At 37.8% G+C, this 18,773-nt stretch overlaps 1 protein-coding gene across 8 annotated transcripts in view; it reads right to left on the reverse strand.

The window, feature by feature from the left end:
* NEK5 (NIMA related kinase 5) overlaps positions 1-18,773 on the reverse strand; it is a 71,066-nt gene that overhangs the window by 47,391 nt on the left and 4,902 nt on the right. For 4 of the 8 annotated variants that reach the window (XM_079136158.1, XM_079136155.1, XM_079136156.1 and 1 more), the window contains 9 exons: positions 17,978-18,074; positions 12,821-12,918; positions 11,141-11,224; positions 10,984-11,054; positions 10,106-10,192; positions 7,403-7,457; positions 5,001-5,201; positions 4,837-4,918; positions 2,970-3,103 (listed from right to left, as the gene is read on the reverse strand). In XM_079136158.1, coding sequence (XP_078992284.1) covers positions 2,970-3,103; positions 4,837-4,918; positions 5,001-5,201; positions 7,403-7,457; positions 10,106-10,192; positions 10,984-11,054; positions 11,141-11,224; positions 12,821-12,918; positions 17,978-18,074 — 909 coding nt within the window. Of the gene's footprint in view, positions 1-2,969; positions 3,104-4,836; positions 4,919-5,000; positions 5,202-7,402; positions 7,458-10,105; positions 10,193-10,983; positions 11,055-11,140; positions 11,225-12,820; positions 12,988-17,977; positions 18,075-18,773 lie in introns of those variants that run through there. The other 4 variants (XM_079136160.1, XM_079136159.1, XM_079136161.1 and 1 more) reach the window with 4 other exon arrangements.

An 18,773-nucleotide genomic window follows, 5' to 3' on the forward strand; every position in this document is an offset into this window, starting at 1 on the left:
TTAAAAGAATTTACAAATAGAAAGCCTGCACTACACAATATTCTCAACAAAATATTCCATGAGGAGGAAATGAAAAACAATAATGGAGGTCAGCAAAGGGAGGAACTACCTTAGAGAAAAAGCACCCAAAGGAGAAACCAAGCCAACTTAAAAACCAAAAATAAGCCAAATGACTGGGAATACAAATCATTTCTCAATAATAACCCTGAACGTTAATGGCCTAAACTCCTCAATCAAAAGACACAGACTGGCAGAATGGATTAAAAAGAAAGACCCAACAATATGCTGCCTGCAAGAGACTCATCTCATAAAAAAAGACATCCACAGACTAAAGGTGAAAGGATGGGAAAAAACCTACCACACACATGGACTCAGTAAAAAAGCGGGGGTTTCCATCCTTATATCAGATAAAGTGGACTTCAAGCCAAAGTTAGTCAGAAGGGATAAAGAAGGACATTTCATACTGCTTAAGGGAAGTAAATCAGGAAGACATAATGATAGTAAATATTTATGCCCCAAACAATGGTGCATCCCTGTACATCAAACAAATCCTTCTCAATTTCAAGAATCACATAGACCACAACACAATAATTCTGGGCGACTTTAACGCACCACTGTCACCACTAGATAGATCTTCCAAACAAAATCCAACCAAAGAAACCATAGAACTCAATAACACAATCAATAACCTAGACTTAATAGACATATATAGAATATTCCATCCATCAATGAGCGGATACACTTTCTTCTCAGCAGCACATGGAAACTTCTCGAAAATAGACCATATGTTATGCCACAAAGCAGCCCTTAGGAAATGCAAAAAAATAGAGATACTGCCTTGTGTTCTATCAGATCATAATGGACTGAAAGTAGTAATCAATGACAAAGTAAAAAAAGGAAATTACTCCAACACTTGGAGACTAAATAATATGCTATTGAATGAAACATGGATAATAAACAAAGTTAAAAAACAAACATGGAAAGTGTAAAGACAGATGTATGTTTGTTTAGTCTGAATAGTTTGCTGTTAATTATATTCTTATGAAGTCTTTGGAAGTTCTTTGATGTCTTACTGTCACTTCATATTTTGTTAAATGCCATTGCTTTTGAGCATCATATAGTGTGTTGTTTAGGGTTAGTGGATTGTGTCTATATTTTTAAAATGTTTTATTAAATGTTTTGTATTATAAAAAATTATAGTAGTTCCTTTTTATTAGTCTGAATGTTTTCAAGAATTGAAATAAATCTTGATTAAGTGACCAAAAATGAAGCAACAGAAAGTGGTAAGCAACAGAAAAATATAGGAAAGAAACAAACAGCTTCTTTAGGATTTTCTCCAAAATCCAAGTCAGTAATGTGAAAATCTGAGATGGTTCCTGTGCAGATCCATTTATTTCATTGCATCAGCAGAAGTTGTTCAAATAATTAGAAAAGATGTCAACTTGTTTTCTCTCCTATGGGTCTGAGACAAAGTATTCTGTATCACAACATACTTTTCTTATTTTTTAATAGTTAATTCATATTTTATCAAATGAAAGGTAATAATTTAACTAATAGTTTTAAAAACCTGTTTATGTACCAACACGTTTTCTAAAATGTCTATATACTAAGTAAACATGTAGTAAATGTACTTCCACATGGTCCTCTAGGGCTGATGGGATAGCTTGGTGGTAGAGCACTTGCCTAGCATGTATAAGACCTTGTGTTCAAACATAGGACAGGAAAAAAAAAAAAAGAAAGAAAAGAAAAAGGAAAAAAATAAAAGATCCTCTAATTATACCATAAGTCTTCTTTAAAAATACAATTCTTCAGGGCTGGGGATGCAGCTCAGTGGTAGACTACTTGCCTAGCATGCAGGAGATCCTGGATTTGATCCTCAGCATGACAAAAATAAATAAATAAGGGCAATGAACATTTTGCCGTTTGTTTCAGAAGCATTCTACTAGCATGACCAAAAACATAAAAATAAAACAATACAAAAAAACACTATTTAAGTAGATTCAAATAACTCAGCATAAAGGATCTCTAGGGAGCTGGGGGCCATGGCAAACTCCTATACTTCCAGAGACTTGGGAATCTGAGGCAGGAGAATCACAAGTGCAAGGCCAGCCTCAGCAATTTAGCAAGATGGTCTCAAAATGAAAATTAAAAAGGAGTGGGGCTGTAGTTCAGTGGTAAAGTATTCCTGGCTTCAATTCATTTAGGGAAAGATCAATTATTATATAATAAAAACTCCTCAGTTGCATATATAGCAGGTTAGAATTTGGAGTACAAAATGCAGTATTTTCTGTCACTGCGTTACTCAATTGTTCTATAAGGGAAAACTTATTTATACAAAGAAATTAGAAAATTTTCAGTAATAAAAAGAAAACTAAAGCTAGTGTATAATTGTAAGAAAAGTAAGCATTCATTTTTTTTAAAAATATAAGCTATAACTCAGTGGTAGATCACTCACCTAGCATGTGCCAAGCTGTGGGTTCAATCCCAGTATCGAAAAGACAAAACAACAAAACAAAACAAACCACACAAAAACATCAACTAAGAGCCCAGCTACTTGAGAGGCTGAGGCAGGAGGATCACAAGTTGGAGGTCAATCTGGGAAATTTATAGAGATCCTGTCTCAAAATAAAATTTAAAAAGGGATAGGGATGTAACTCAATGATAGAATGTTCCAGTTTCAATCCCCAGGACCACAAAAACAAAAACAAAAACAAGTAGGGCTGGGGGAAAGTGCTTGCCTAGCATGCATGAGGCCCTAGGAGGTGGTGGAGAAAAATATATACATATATATTACATGTATATTTTATATATATATAAAGTACACTTTAATGCTACACAATGATTTTATTTAAGTATAAAACTAATGGATTCCAAATTAACTTGCTTGCAATGGGTGAACATGTGCAGGTGGATCTTTCAGAGGGTACTGTGTAGCTAAAGCACCAGAGGGAGGGATTAGCACAACTCACAGATGTGGGTTTCTGGGTTCCAGCTGGCGGTCTCCATTTGTTTCCAGGTAATACATCCTTCCTTTCCACTGACACTGATATCCTTGATCTTGAAGGAAACTTTCCCTGGAATTTCATTCTCTGTATTTTAGAATCTTATTTAACAGAAATAAAACAACTTTAGTTTTAAATTTTTTCTTACACCTTTACTATTGATACTTGAGTACAAACATAAGCCACATTTCATAACACAGTAAGTTTACTCAGGCCAGAGATATTTCATACACAAGGAGAGAAGCACTGATGAAATATCACTATGCATTCTATGCATTTTTTTGAAGTGTAAGATCAATAGAGTTTAATATTGCAGAGTATGAAAACTTTATTGTTAGACTTCAGATTCCCCATTGCAACTCACCTTTTAAAAATCGGTCACTGGAGTCTTGGGGCAGTGTTAAATAACCACATTATCTGAAAACGTTTTAAAGTACTTCTCCCTTTTATTCTATGCATTTTTTTAAATAAAGAAAACCATTTCTTCCTAGGATTTCTTTACAAATTCCTAGCGATGAATAACACTACTTTTAAAAAAGGGAATTAATTCTAACATTTACAAAAACAATTTATGATAAAAGTCATTAAACATAGTCATGACAGCTTGGCTTATCAGGCCCCAGTATTCCTGTCTCATTTTTGTTTGGAATGTTCTTCTAACATGTAGATCTTCCAACACGCTTGTCTTTGTCTCCATCAAGATTCGTTCTTGTTTTCTTCTTTCCTATATCAGAAATGTGGACAACGTACTTTCTCTCACCCTCCACTTATCTACTTTCTAAACATTCTCAATCTAGACCAATATATAGCAATGTCAAGTCAAATTAAATATGGCAAAGAGGCTTACTCATTTGCCCTTTATAATTTTCCTCAATGTCAGTGTCTCTGGCACATTGGACGACATTTCATCACAGGGCCTGGGAGAGACTTTCTACTCCTTCTGATCTTTGAAGTCTGTACATTTGGTTATGGCTAAATCCTGCTGTTCTTACTTTCACATGATCAACTGAATTAGTCATTTTCTCTTCCTTATGTACGCCCCCCACACATACACAGTTAGCATTTAACCACTTCAGCTGATTCTTGACCAAAATTGTTCTTCCTACTTATCATTACCATAAAATATCACCTGCTTCTTTGGAGCTCACACAGTTTTCAATTTGGTCCAAGATCCAAACTTCAGCTCCAATGGGACTTGGATTTGACCTTTCAGAGCTTCTGGAAGGTTTCCTAACTGATGAGAAGAAAGGAGCTGAACCCCCCAGGGTCATCCTGAGCTACATAAACAACTTCTCCAGCACACGCACATGATAACAAGGTGACTTCTCTCCTGCTTATACTGTTCATATTTTCTAAATGCCAATGTTCAATATATTTAGTAGAATTCCTCTGCTAAGGTTGTCAGCTTTAAAATTCAGTATGTGAGACATATGGAAAAAATGTGTTTTAAAAAATGTTAGACAAATAATGTGCTGACATCACACACAGGCTGTGAAAACCCAGTCATTGTAACTTTGAACCACAAAAGGATCATACTTTTTTTTTGCAGGACTGGGGTTAGAACCCAAGGAATTAATACTGGATAAGCACTCTGCCAGCCCCATAGATATTCCTACCCAGGGGTGCTCAACCACTGAGCCATACCCCAGTCGTTTTTTAGATTTTATTTTGAGACAGGGTCTTGTTAAGTTGCTTAGGGTCTCACTAAGTTGCTGAGGCTGGCTTTGAACTTGAGATCTTCCTGCCTCAGCTCTCCAAGCTGCTGGAGTTACAGGTATGTGCCACTTCACCAAGCCACAAATGCTCTTTGACTGCATGGTTAAGTCATTCTTACCCTGGACCATCTTCCCAGCAGGTGGGGAGGCTGATGCTCTTGCTCTGCATCTGAGCGTATGATTGAATTCTTCCTGAATGACCTAAAATCCAACATGAGTGTCAAGAACCTGCCAACCCAAATCTCCGCCCAAACACAAACAGAATCACCTCAAAACTACTCACCTCAGGAGTCAAGTATTTGGCAATCCGAGTCTCTAAGAAGGGTCTTTTCAAAATGGAATTAATAGATGGTCGATCCCGAGGAGAAACTTTAAAGAGCAGAGGTATTAAGGACCGTAGGTCATGAGAAAACCTGGGCGATATGGGGGCAAAATGCGCTTGGCAAATCTTCAGTACCAGCTGGTGCAAGTTGCTGCCCTCGAACTGAAAGGACGAGGGTAATAACACTATGTCAAAGAAAAGTTAGCTACTCGTGTTAAAGTAATAAATATTCCGAGAAACAAAAATTATTGATTGATGGATGGATTGACTGGGGATAGAACCCAGGACCTCAAGCATGGTAGGCAATGCCTCAGGACCCCAGCACTTTTTATTCTATTTTGAAATGAGGTCTTGCTAAATTGCCTGGACTGGCCTCCAACATGTGATTCTCCTGCCTCAGCATCCTGAGTAGCTGGGATTACAGGCACTAATCTGTAGCTAGAAGCACTATGGTCCACCCTGTATTGTTGTCATCACCTAATTTTTTCAGAAATAGATATGACCTGGTAATAGATACAAATATAAATAATACAATAAATAGATAATACATAATATATAGCATAAATAAAAATAAATACACAAAATATAAAATAAATAATATAGAATAATATAAATGATGTAATATTATACAAATAATATAATCATAGATATGGCATAATAATAGACATGGTATAATCTTTCATAAATAGATATGACTCAGAGAGATGCCATGTTATTTAAAATAAGTTCTTTAGTTTTAATTTTTGAGGTTTGGTTTGGTTTGCTTTGGTTTTGGCATTGAGAATTAAACCCAGGTCCTGTGCATGCCGAGCAGGTACTACCACCAAGCTATGTAGTGAGCTATGTACCAGCGCCTACTTTTAATTTTTTAACTAAAAAAGTTTTATTTAGTTTAATTTTTTTTCTTATTATCAAAATAACATTGCTCATAAAAAAATAGAAAGGTAGGGACTGAGCATGTAGCACACGCCTATAATCCTAGCAGCTCAGGAGGCTGAGGCAGGAGGATCATGAGTTCAAAGCCAGCCTCTGAAATATAGCAATGCCCTAAGCAACTTAACAAGCTTCTGTCTCAAAATAAAATATATTTTAAGAAAAGGGCTGGGGATGTGGTCCCCTGGCCCTGGGTTCAATCCCTGGTACAAAAAAAACAAAACAAACAAAACAAAAAAAACCAGAAAGGTATAGGAAATTATAAACAGCCAAGAAAATAGGTATAATTTCACCACCCAGCAGTTTATTTCCTTCTAGTTGTTCCAAAACAAATGTTTATTTTACAGAGTTGAGGTCATACTGACATGAAATTTTACTTCTTGCTTTTTAAAAATTAACTTAATACAAACATTTCCTTTTCTCCTCAGACACTCCTCATAAACTAGAAAATCTTCTACCATATGAACACATCAGTTATTTATACATCATGACAGTGTTCAACAACATGATGTGGTAATAAAGGTCCAGATTTTGGTTAGACAATCAATATGTGACCTTTGACAATAATGATAATAATAATGGCTGCATAGAAAAGAGGTGACAGCTGGTTATTCTTAAGAAAATCCACTTACAGTGCTGGCCCTCAACTCATGTGTGAGAACTACTTGATTTGAGAATTCCCACTCTTCCTTAAATCTTAAGAGTGGCTTTCTTTGCCTAAGCTCTTCCTATAAACAATATGGTTTATGTTGAACACCTGTTTCTGGAGTCTGGAAATTTGGTATATGCCAAGAAGAGATGGCATCTATGTGACCAGTCTCCAACAAAAACCCTGGGTACTGGGTACCTAATGAGCTTCCCTTGTAGGTAATATTTCACACTCACTGTAACTTATCGCTGGAGGACTCGGTACATCCTGTGTGACCACTGGGAGAAGACTCCTCGAAGCTTGAGCCTGGTTTCCTACAGACTCTGTCCCATGTGCCTTTTCCTTTTGCACACATATACACATGTATATACAGGCACATACACGTGGGTGTATATATGCATATGAGTGTATATGTATGTGTATACATGCACAACTTATTTTTGATGGAAATATACTAACTATCCTCCAACTTGGACTTTTTATTTTATAATATTTCTTGGACATATTTCTATGCCAGGACATGTAGTCCTATCATTCTTTGTAGCACCTTGAGGTAGGGTCTGTGTGGCCCAGGCTGGTCTCCAAACTCCTGGGCTCAAATGATCCTTCCTGCCTCAGCCTCCTTAGTAACTAGAACCACAGACAAATGCTGCTATGCCCAGCTACCCACATAATTTTTAAGACTCTAATAAAACCAAATGTTAACCTTTTTCTCTCAGAAGTTAATTTCACTTATATTATTTCAATAATTGAAGAGTAATTCAATGATTAACATACTTACTGGACGCTTGAGTGTGCAGAGCTCATATAAGACACAGCCAAGACTCCAAATATCCCTAGGAAAGACAAGAGTTTACGTGCCAAGAAAATATCCATAATTCTTAGAAAAAGCTTTCACCCTTACAGTGCCTTGTGTGTGTGTAGCTTTATTTTATGTATGTTGATCAGTTTTTACAAATGCTTTGAGATACATTATTAATTCTAAGAGGTAAAATAAAAACCATTGTAATTAGTCAGAATCTTCGCTGGAAAAAGATATACAGACTTAGCTACGATGCAATGGCTCAATGTTTACTTCAACTTCATTTGCTCAAAGAAAACAAGTCATTGAGCCATTTGGAAGAGAGAGGCAGTACTCAAGTATGGATTTGTTTCAACTCAAAATATGAAATATGGTTGCTTTTGAAAGGTATATTCTACTCAAGGCTCTTGACAGAACTGAAGTAAAGTAAGTGATGAACATAGACTCTGGCTAGGACTCAAAGTTTGCTCTTCATCAACTTTGCACTTATTTATTTTATTTTTTGCAATGTTCAGGATCAAATCCAGGGCCTCAGGAATACCAGACAGGTGCTTTACCACTGAGCTACAACCCCAGGCCCTGTTAGTAAACATTGATATGTGATTGGTTTTAGAAGGAGCTTTGTTATAGAACAAAAAGAAAATTAAATCTAAAAGTGAAAAGAAAATATAATGAAATGTCAAAGACGTCAAAGAGCCAAAACTAGGATTCATTAAGAGAAGTGGAAACAAGTTGGTCAAGGTGGCAAAAGCTTGCAATCCCAGGGACTTGAGAGGCTGAGGCAGGAGGATCACAAGTTTGAGGCCAGCCTCAGCAACTTAGTAAGACCCTGTCTTAAAATAAAAAAATGAAAAGGGATGGGGATGTAGCTCAGTAGTAGATGCCCCCTGGGTTCAGTTCATGAACTGGGTTTAGGGTAGAGAGTTGGCTGGGGGTACAGCTCAGTAGCACAGCATATACCTAGCATGTGTAGAGGTCCTGAGTTCGATCCCCAGCAACACCCCCACCACCCATAAAAAAAGAACTCCCATGACTTAGACATGGAAATCATAAATCTTATGATATCTTTTTCCTGTTTAAAAATAGAGATAAACAGATAAGTAGACAGGTAGGAGATAGATACGCAGATAGAGGTAAATGGTTCCACTAGTTAGCAACGCTTGTGCATGTGTGTGTGTGTGTGTGTGTGTGTGTGTGTGTGTGTGTGTGTTGGGCGGGGGCGAGGGTGGGTGAGACAGAGACTTACACAAAATCTTTGAGTAAAATAGAGGATGGGCACAGAACTTTTTGAAAACGAATCTGGAATGTTTTCTAGACTTTCAAGAAACTCAGCGACCCTTCCTCACCACACAGCTTTTGTGTTTATGAGGTATTCCTTGGGCCCCAAACTTCTCTTCCGTTCCCAAAGCGCCCTCTGCGACCAACGTGCTGAAGTCACATGCCCACAGGACTCAGCAGATAAAGGAGCCTCCTAGGGGCTGAGTGGAGCCATCGGCATCTGATGCCATCCTCTGCGTGGTGAGGGCTGTTGATCCAGGGGCTGGTTTATGGTCTAAAGGGGTCAGTGGCCACCCAGCTGATTAAGATCTTCCAATTTTCAGAAAAACCAAATCTTCATGTTTTGAAGTTTTTCAATATTTCAATGTTGACTCAAACGCTTAAGAAGTAGTACAAGGAAACAAAACCCTGCTGGGGACAATCCTCACCAGGGCAGTGCTAAGCTCTGCTCCCCACTCCCTGCCTCTACTGGGTACAGTAGACACCTGCACCTGCAGAACAGCACAACCTGAAGCCACACTCCCTGGGGCCAGACGTCACAAACAGGCAAACAATACCTAGTTGGCGGAACTCAGTGGTAGGGTGGCCAAGGGACGACCTTGGATTAGATCCCTAGCATCAAACACAAACACAAAAAATATCTACTGTTTTATTTTGCAGAGAAATTTCTATTATTCTTTTTTTAAAGTTCTATCTTCTAAGCTTTGCCTTCCATTTATTTCTTTCAAAGTCCAACAGGCACTTTTCCTAAACAAATGGGACAAGTAACTCCCAAAGGGAACTTGGTCTTGCTTCCAGTCCAGCTTGTCCAGTGGTAGCCAGCTTTGAAAAATGAAATTTTTTCCTTCTCTTACCTGGAGATTAAAAACTACATCTTGACCTTTTATTGCTATATGTATTGGCAAATGACAAAATTACAATTTAGTTTAAAGATCTTAATCAGGCTTATTTTTTATTCTAAAAAGAGGTAACACTTCATTTCACAAAATAGGATGAGTAAAAAATAAATAAAATAAGAGTGGGCAATAACTTAGTGGTACAGTGTGAGTTTTGCATACATGAGGCCCTGGGTTCAATCCCATCATCTCCAAGCTAAAACAAAACAAAAAAAAGTGTAAATAAAATACAAAGATGGACACCCCAGTGACTGCAATTTTCAATGTTATTCTCTGTATCACTTGTATCATTAAATGAAGAGAAATGAATATGTTCTAAGTAAGTTTGAAAGCTCCAGGGAACCCTGACCAGAGTCACTGGGAACTCCATTTCCCATCTGGAGAAAATGAAATTACAAAAGTACCAGAAGAAAGAGAGAGGTGATTAGAACCTTAGTTTCTGGAGTCTTAATTCAGTATCATTCATCAGATTTTACTGACACTTTCAAACCAATAGTCAGCAACTCACGTTTTATTGTTGTATGGTTTATTCTGACAGATCTCTGGAGACAGGTAGTAAGGTGTTCCGACACAAGTTCGAGCAAGTTCCATAGAACTAGTAATATTAAATAAAAGTAGTGTGGTTTGTTATTGGAGTAAGAAAGGCTTAAGACATGGACATGCAAGAAAAGGTGTAAAAATATATTACAAAATTTGATATATGCACATATTAGAAGAAAGCAAAACATGGTACATTGGTAATAGAGTAATAAAATTAGTCGATTTTTAAACTTATAATTCACCCCCTTCCAAAGTTTACATGTTTATGTGTATATTTGTGTGTGTATCTTTTTAAACAATATCCTGTGGCTGGGGATGTGGCTCAGTGGTAGAGTACTTGCTTAGCATGCACAAGACCCTAGGTTTCATCCCTAGAACACACACACACAAAAGTTTAGGTACATGGTTATGCACATTTTACTTAATTTAATAATTTCCCAATTATTTTTAAACTATTATTTAAATTTTTCAAATTTCAAAAAATTTGACATCTTTAAACCTCTTGATACATACCAAACGGTCTTCCAAAAACAGTTGCACCAGTGCATTTCCCTAGCAAGTATAAGCCTGCCTGTTTCACCAAGTTCTTGCTAGTCTGATGCCTGTGACTGTCATGGCTAACATTTGATCTACTTGAACCACACAGCACAACATTACCACCAATACTCTAACCATGCCACGATTAATCTTTGCATTTTTAATTACTGACATCTGAGTGATTTAATGCATTTATATAAAGTTACCTAAAATTAGGTAGACAACCATGCTCTTAATAGTTTCTTAATTCATGACACATTAAAATGTATACTTGGGTAGAAAGAAAAGTGATTTTTTAGAAGTACTTACTTATTTAGGACTCTTGCTATACCAAAGTCCCCAAGTTTTGCAACCATTCCATTCTTGCTAAGAAAAATGTTCTAAAAATGGGAAAATGTTACACTATTTGAGATATTCAAGAAATGAAAACATTCATACTGTCTGAGTTTTCTCTCTGAGCTGTTACCTGAGATTTTATGTCCCTGTGTAATATCTTCCTGTCGTGAATATGTTTTAGTCCTAGAGAAATCTGCACAAACCAACCCAGGATCTGTAGAGGCAAACACAAAACACAACTATTGGATAGCTTGGTAGTCATTGAAATATCTTCAAGATAACATGTAAAGAAAAGGAAATAACACTGTGTGTGTGTGTGTGTGTGTGTGTGTGTGTGTGTGTGTGTAGGAATGAAGCTAATAAATATATCTTATATGATTTTCACTTTATAGCTAGAAAAATAGAGACCCAGAAAGGGAATCCAAACATCATTGGTATCACAGGAATTCCACTTACAGAAAAACACAAATGAGCCGGTGAGAGAGGCCCTGGTTTCCTGGGTTCAATCCCCAGCACTGAAATGCACACACACACACACACACACACACACACAACAACAGCAATTATATTTTTTAGTCATTATTTTATCTTAGTTGGCCATAAGTCTCTTTATTAAAATGTGTTCTATTCCTATAGAGATTCATTTAAACTATTTTAAACTTCCAGTGGTTCCTTGCCAAATTACATAGAAAGAGGAAAAAAATCAAAGAAAAATAGGTAAATTCCAGACATTAAGATTCAGTTGTCATTTTAGTTCTTTCCCAACAAAAAGAAATGCAATACAAAATTTTGTCATGAAAGCATTTTTGTAAAATGTGGCCAAATAATACCTAGATAAGAAGAAAGGAGGATTTCCATAAAGATAGAATTTAATATGTAATGTAAATGAGCAAAGGAAGAATGCCTGATTAAATTTACAGAGGTTGAAAACATCGATTCAAAATACTCAACATTCAAAATAAGTCATACATTCAAAATATTCAACTTTAGGAGAAAATTACATGGGCGGCATGCTCTTAAAACACTAAAAGAGAATAAAGAAATGAACAGCCAAAAGAAAAATGGTGGGCCAGTCCTGTGTACTGCTGGAGACAATGGCCTTACCCATCAGCCATACAAGCCCTAACTTAGATTCCCCTCCACACACACATACCTGTGTCCTTTATGAGTACACTTCCAAGAGGGTTCCAAAGGAGGCTTGCAGCATAGAAGAAAAATATATTTGTACAAAGAGAAAATGGGAACTGAGGCCATTATTCTTCATCTTTTCTCTCCCCCTAACCAATAAACTAGGGCTGGGGGCTTAGCTCAGTGGTAGGGCACTTGCCTAATATGCACAAGTTTGATTCCTAGCACCACAAAAGAAAAATATATATATCAATAAAAAACTAATGAAACTAAACAGGCATTGTTAAGAAGATCCCCTACCTTCCCGAGCAATGTGGGAAGTTATTTTAAAAGAATACCACGTGGTAAAAGAAAAAAGAGATTGAAACTATGAATATGTACATTTAAAATGGCTAAAAACATCAAGGTTCATACATTTTTTTAGCCGTGGATCCTTATCTCAGAGGCATCCTATGTGAGATTACCCAAAGAGATTATCTTTTCTAAAGGCTCAAAAGGAGACTCAGTCTCAGTTCAAAAACAAACATGTCTGGGACTAAATCTACCAAGAATATGCATCCACTGTTTGAATTTCTCTGGCAGAAGTCATGCTTCATATAAACAAGGTCTGCTACTTATAACATTATACATTTATAACCCCTCACACACATAATTTAAAAAGCAAATTAGAAGCGCTCTTTACCTGATTTTCAGTAAATAGCACTCCCCGTTGCCTGTGAATCCTTTTCATAAGATCCCCTCCATCACAATATTCCATTATGATAAACAGTCTGCTGTTTTCTGTAAGAAAGGGCATCATTTGGTGCTAGAAGGGTTTTGGATATTCACCAGTAATTTGCCTTTCAAATTCTAGAAGATGGAAAAATAGAACAGAAAGATGCAGAATATAATGGTTCAAAACTCTGGTTGTGAGATCAAGATGGTCTGAATTCTTTTTGTTTGTTCATTTGTTTGGTACTGGGGATTGAATGCAGACATTCTACCAATGAGCTACATCCCCAGCCCTTCTTATTTTGAGACAGGGTTTTGCTAAGTTAGCGAGACTAGCCTTGAACTTGTGATCCTCCTGTCTCAGCCTCCCCAGTGGCTGGAATTGGAGAGGTGCAACACCATGCTCAGCCAGACTGCATTCTAATCCCACTTCACACTTACATTTCTTAGCTCTTGACTCTGGGTAAATTAATTTCTCTGTGCCTCATTAACTCATCTGTAAAACAGATATAATAGAAACTTCCTCTGAAGATTGTTGGAAGGATTAAATGAGTTAATCAATGCCAGATGCTTAGAACAATGCACTCAATGAACTATAATCCTACAAGAGATTAGAAATCTGCCGTAAAAATAGCAGCTGTGAGTTTTTCCCAACACCCCAGAAAGAATTAATAGCCCCTTCTTGAATTTGGATATAAACTTGTATTTACATAGCATTTATTCAATCATGCTGTTGCCACAATAAAAACTCTTCTGACTGACCTCTGCCTAACCTACTCACTGGACCACTGAATGCTTACCATTGCTGTTGGCCACCCAAGGTCACCGCCAGTGACTCCTAGGCTGTCAAGGACATCCAAGTACCTGTGCTCCTACCAGTTAAACTGATTCTCACCAACACAGACAAAATTTGAAAAAGGAAGATGTGATTATTTCTACAAAAACATCTTTGAATGATTTTGGAGGAATTAGTGAGTTGCTAAAAAAAATTAAGATGCTGGCCTCAGTGTTGATTGAGTAAGTAAAATATAACTAGAAAAGCTGTAAAAGGATTGTGGACCCAGATTATTCATAAATTCTTTCTCATTCCATGTGAAAGAAAAGGAAACTGAAAATTCCAGATGAGGGATATAGCTTATGTAAGGAAGAAGAAAAAACAAGGCCTTTGCCTTATATCACAAGTTTAATAAACTATCATAAAATATTTTTAAATATATCTGTTGGTCTACATGTTTGTATCCCCTGCCAAATTTTATATGTTGAAATCCTAACCCCAGGGTAATAGTATTAAGAGGTAAGGCACTCCGGAGTGGTCAGGCCAATGAGCTACATCCCCAGCCCTTTTTATTTTATTTTGACACAGGGTTTTTCTAGGTTAGCGAGGCTTGTCTTACACTTGTGATCCTCCTGTCTCAGCCTCCCCAGTTGCTGGAATTAGAAACGCCCTTATAAAAGAGGCCCAAGGGAGACCTCGCCCCTTCCACCATGTCGAGGACACAGAAAGAAGGAACCATCTATGAACAGAAAGTGAACTGTCGACAGACACTGATGCTGCCAGTACCCTGATCTTAGATTTGATCTTGGCCTACACAACTGTGAGCAACTGTGTCTGTTTAAAAGTTACCCGGTATTTTCTAAGCGTGGTCAGAATAGACTAAGACATATCATTTCCTACTTTAATTTTTTCATTTGCCAGTCAACCAGCTGGGATCTTGTTGGGGGTCTTAAGACTTTTACTAACTTGTTTGTTTCTCTTATGAGATTGTGGACTCTCTGAAGACAAAGCCCACATTTTATTCTTTTGTATTCCTTGTATCTAGTACAATGATTGGCACATGAAAGAGACTTCTGACCTACAGAAATTAAGAGATCTATCAGGGAATTAAAGAGAGAAGGACATAGAGACAGATAATAAATGGGTATTGTTTTAAGCCATGAAATGTATGGTCCTTTGTTATGTAGCAATAGTAAACAAATATAACAGTGAGGAATTTTATGTGTTTTGATAGATCTCTAAGACCTAGAACTTGCCTAGCCCATAAGAGACAGTTAATGGGTTATCCCACTCCTCAGTATATACCCAAAGGACTTAAAATCATACTGCAGTGATGTAGTCAAATCAACGTTTATAGCAACTCAATTCACAATAGCTAAAATATGAAACCAACCTAGGTACCCTTCAACACCTGAATGAATAAGGAAAATGTGGTATATAGACACAATGGAATATTAGTCAGCCATTAAGAAGAATGAAATTATGGCAAATGCTGATAAATGGATGGAACTGGAGACTATCATGTTAAGTGAAATAAGCCAGTCCCAAAAAAACAAAGGTTGAATGTTCTCTGTTATGTGGATTCTAATATACAATAAGGCGAGGTGGGAGGGAAGAATAAAAGTACTTTGGATTAGACCAAGAGGAATGTAGGGAAGAGTGGAAGAATGGGAAAGACAGCAGAATGAATCAGACATGACTTTCCCATGTTCATACATGATAACACATCCAGTGTGACTCCACATCATGTATGACCAACCACAAGAATGGGAAGTTATACTCCATGTATGCATCCTATGTCAAAATACACTCTACTGTCATGTGTACCTCAAAAGAACAAATAAAAAATTTAAAAAGAGAGATAGTTAATGAATATATATTGGTAGAATTTAAATGGAGTTAATTTAGCCTTAGGACAATATCAGTACACATTTTTTCTTAGGTTGCTTCAAACTCATAAAAACCTCATATTTTCCATAGACAAACATTAAAGCCATGGATGGTATGTTCAGAGATAAGCTGTTTTAGGGCAAACAAAGCCTGCTTTCATACACTCTCTCACTCAGGTGCAACAAGGACCTCTGCAGCTTTTGGAAAAGCTTGATGTGTTTAGTACCAACAATCTGTCAAGTAAACTCATAGGCATTACAATAGCTCCAGTTTTCCCCAGCACAGGGATGCTCTACTTAAAAGTCATAAGGAAACTTCAACTTACAGTGAAACAAACTCAGCAGAGATTATAGTGTAAGAATGACCTTGGTTTGTAATAGTATTGTAAACTGTCCTTGAAAGTACATTTTGTGCTGGGCACAGTGGCACACACCTGTAATCCCAGAGCTTGGGAGGCTGAGGCAGGAGGATCTCCAGTTCAAAGCCAAACTCAGCAAAAGTGAGATGCTAAGCAGCTCAGTGAGACCCTGTCTCTAATAAAATACGAAATAGGGCTGGGGATGTGGCTCAATGGTTGAGTGCCCCTGAGTTCAATCCCCGGTACTCCTCGCTGCCCCCCCCCCACAAAAAAAAGTACATTTTGCATGGGGTAAAGATACACTGTGGTCTATTGAAAGGATCCAGTTACTATATGCCACATGCTGAGGAACAAAGGGGTGAGCAAAGATGACAGAAGCCCCCACATTCATTAAGTTTTCTGTCTGCATTATGTGTGTGTGTGGTGCTGGGGATCAAACCCAAGGCTTCATACTGGCTAAGCAAGTGCTCTACACTGAGCTACATCCCCAGCCCCCAAGTTTACTGTCGAAGGAAAACATATGCTAAATAAATCAGTAATTATGTGTATGTAAATATGGATACATAAGTAAAAATGTGCTGTGGAAGATCAGCAAAGGGGTTATAGTTTGACTTATGAGTTCAGGGAAGGCCTAAGGATGAGCAGGAGGGGCTACATAGGGAGTCACAATAATAGCCTCAAAAATTAGGAAAAGGAAGACTGTCTAACAGTGTTGTTAGGGATCAATGGACAGAATGTAGGAGACTTTATTCATTGACTGCCCTTAATAGTTGTTCAGGGCTAGGGTGTTGCTCAGTGGCAGAACGTTTGCCTATCATGTGCAAGGCCCTAGGTTCAACCTGAGCACTGTTACAGCAAACGAACCAAAAAAAGGTGTTCAAGACAACTCAGTGCCTGCCCCTGTGTACGGCTCCACTCGTAGGAAGTCTTCAGAAGAGTCCCAGGAACTCCTTTATATACTCAGTAGTTATAGGGCCCAATGAACAGAAGTACTTTGAATCCAGGGGATTTAATCAGGAAGGAGCACAGTACTCTGCAGAAAATGAAAAACTCAAGAAACAGCAGGTGTATTTATTTATTTAGTGATTTTTTTTCTTTTTTTTTTTTACCCACTGGAGTATGCTTGACAATATCTAGGTTAACCCTTTTGTTTCATTAACTACTTACGTACAAATTAAAACAGCCCAGTTCCAGAGACTGGGCTGAGGACTACTCCTACCCTTGGTGAACTGTGGGCATATGTGGCCCTGCCACAGCCTTATAAGCCCCCGGCATACCCTGTATGGGTATATTGTCTGCCTCTTCCCATTATGACGTAAACTTCATGAGGACAGGAATTTTGTGTCTTGTACACTGCTGTATTCCTGGTATCTGGAATGATGTCTGAGTAAACTTCAGTAAATATATAGGAACTGAAAAAATGGTCTCTGACCAGGGTTCTCTCATTTTTCTTCTTAACCTGTGGAAGAGTGATCCATGGAGGCGAAATAGATAAATTCAAATTCAAGCTGTGCAGGGGAGGGAATTCCTTTCTCAAAGTGCTTCACCTCTGATTGGCAGTTTGCTTGGCTATCTCCTGGCTGTTTGCTGACTCTCTGTGAGAGGATTATGCAGCCCCACCCATTGCCATGGGAACTCAGGGCCTCCTGCAAGCCGAGTATACCCCCTTGCACACACATCCTAGTGGGCAGGATGGTGTGGTGGGCCCCATCTCCCTCTTTCCTCTTGCTTACCAAAGACTATGCTCCATGTCTGGGCTGTCCCTTCAGCCTGGAACCCAAAATTCAGACCACAGCCAGCATGCAAGTGAGAAATAGGTGTTTATAGTGTGAGCCACTGGAGCTTGGGCGTTGTCACTGCTGCAAACCACATATGCCAGTCACTAACTACTTGGAGCAGTGAGATGAAGGAGAGAGGGAAAGACAAGAAAACAGAGGAAAGCTGTCTACAGATACCCACTGAGGCGAAATGAGACAACATCTCAGACTGCAATTTAAGTAAACGCAGAAATGAGTCCATTTACAAAAATTAATGTATACACAAGTCTCAGGAACATCTTTTATAAGTCAACATGCCTATACTTAAGAATATTAGAAAAATCTAACCTTGAAATGAACTGAAGAAGGTGACAATGTTAGGATGTTTCATCTTGGCCAAAAGAATCACTTCTTTCTTTGAAGCTTCCTTGTCTTGGATGGACATCTGAATTGTATTAAGAGACAGAGTTGTCAGGTAAAGGTAACTTGCTTTTAGGAACATGCTTCCTGTTCACTCCGGCCTAAAATTCCCTAAGATGGGCTGGGAATGTAGCTCAGTGGTACAGAGCATGCTAAGCATGCATGAGTCCCTGGGTTAAAACCCCAGTACCAAAATTAATGAGTTACATTAAATTCCTAAGATGTCATTGGTTTTTAATGTAACTTCCAAAACTGATCTCTTAGGTAGAAGAGATGACATCTCTAGAAATTACGAGTGTTCAATATCGAATCATCATTTGTCAATGACAACCATAATCAAGAAAATAAATAGTGCTAGTGCAATTTTGCTGTATTAAAAGTTGGAAGCCAGGTGTGGTGAACCATACCTTTAGTCCCAGGTACTGGGGAGGCCAGGGAAGGAGAATCACTTGGTCCAAAAGTTTAAAATCAGTCTGAGCAATATAATGAGATCTTGTTTCAAAAGTAAGTAAAAGTTGTCCCCTCCCTATTTCTATTTTTAAAAAACACAAACACTCTGGTTAAAAAAATAATAATAAAATAAAATAAAGCAGCCAGGCATGGTGGCACATGCCTGTGGAGCACCCCTTGTTCAATCCCCAGTATCACACACACACACACACACACACACACACACACACACACACACACACAATAAATAATAACGAAAGAAAAAAGAAAAGAA

This window comes from Sciurus vulgaris (assembly GCF_902686455.1).
Source record: "Sciurus vulgaris genome assembly, chromosome: 4".
Classification (NCBI taxonomy): Eukaryota; Metazoa; Chordata; class Mammalia; order Rodentia; family Sciuridae; genus Sciurus; species Sciurus vulgaris.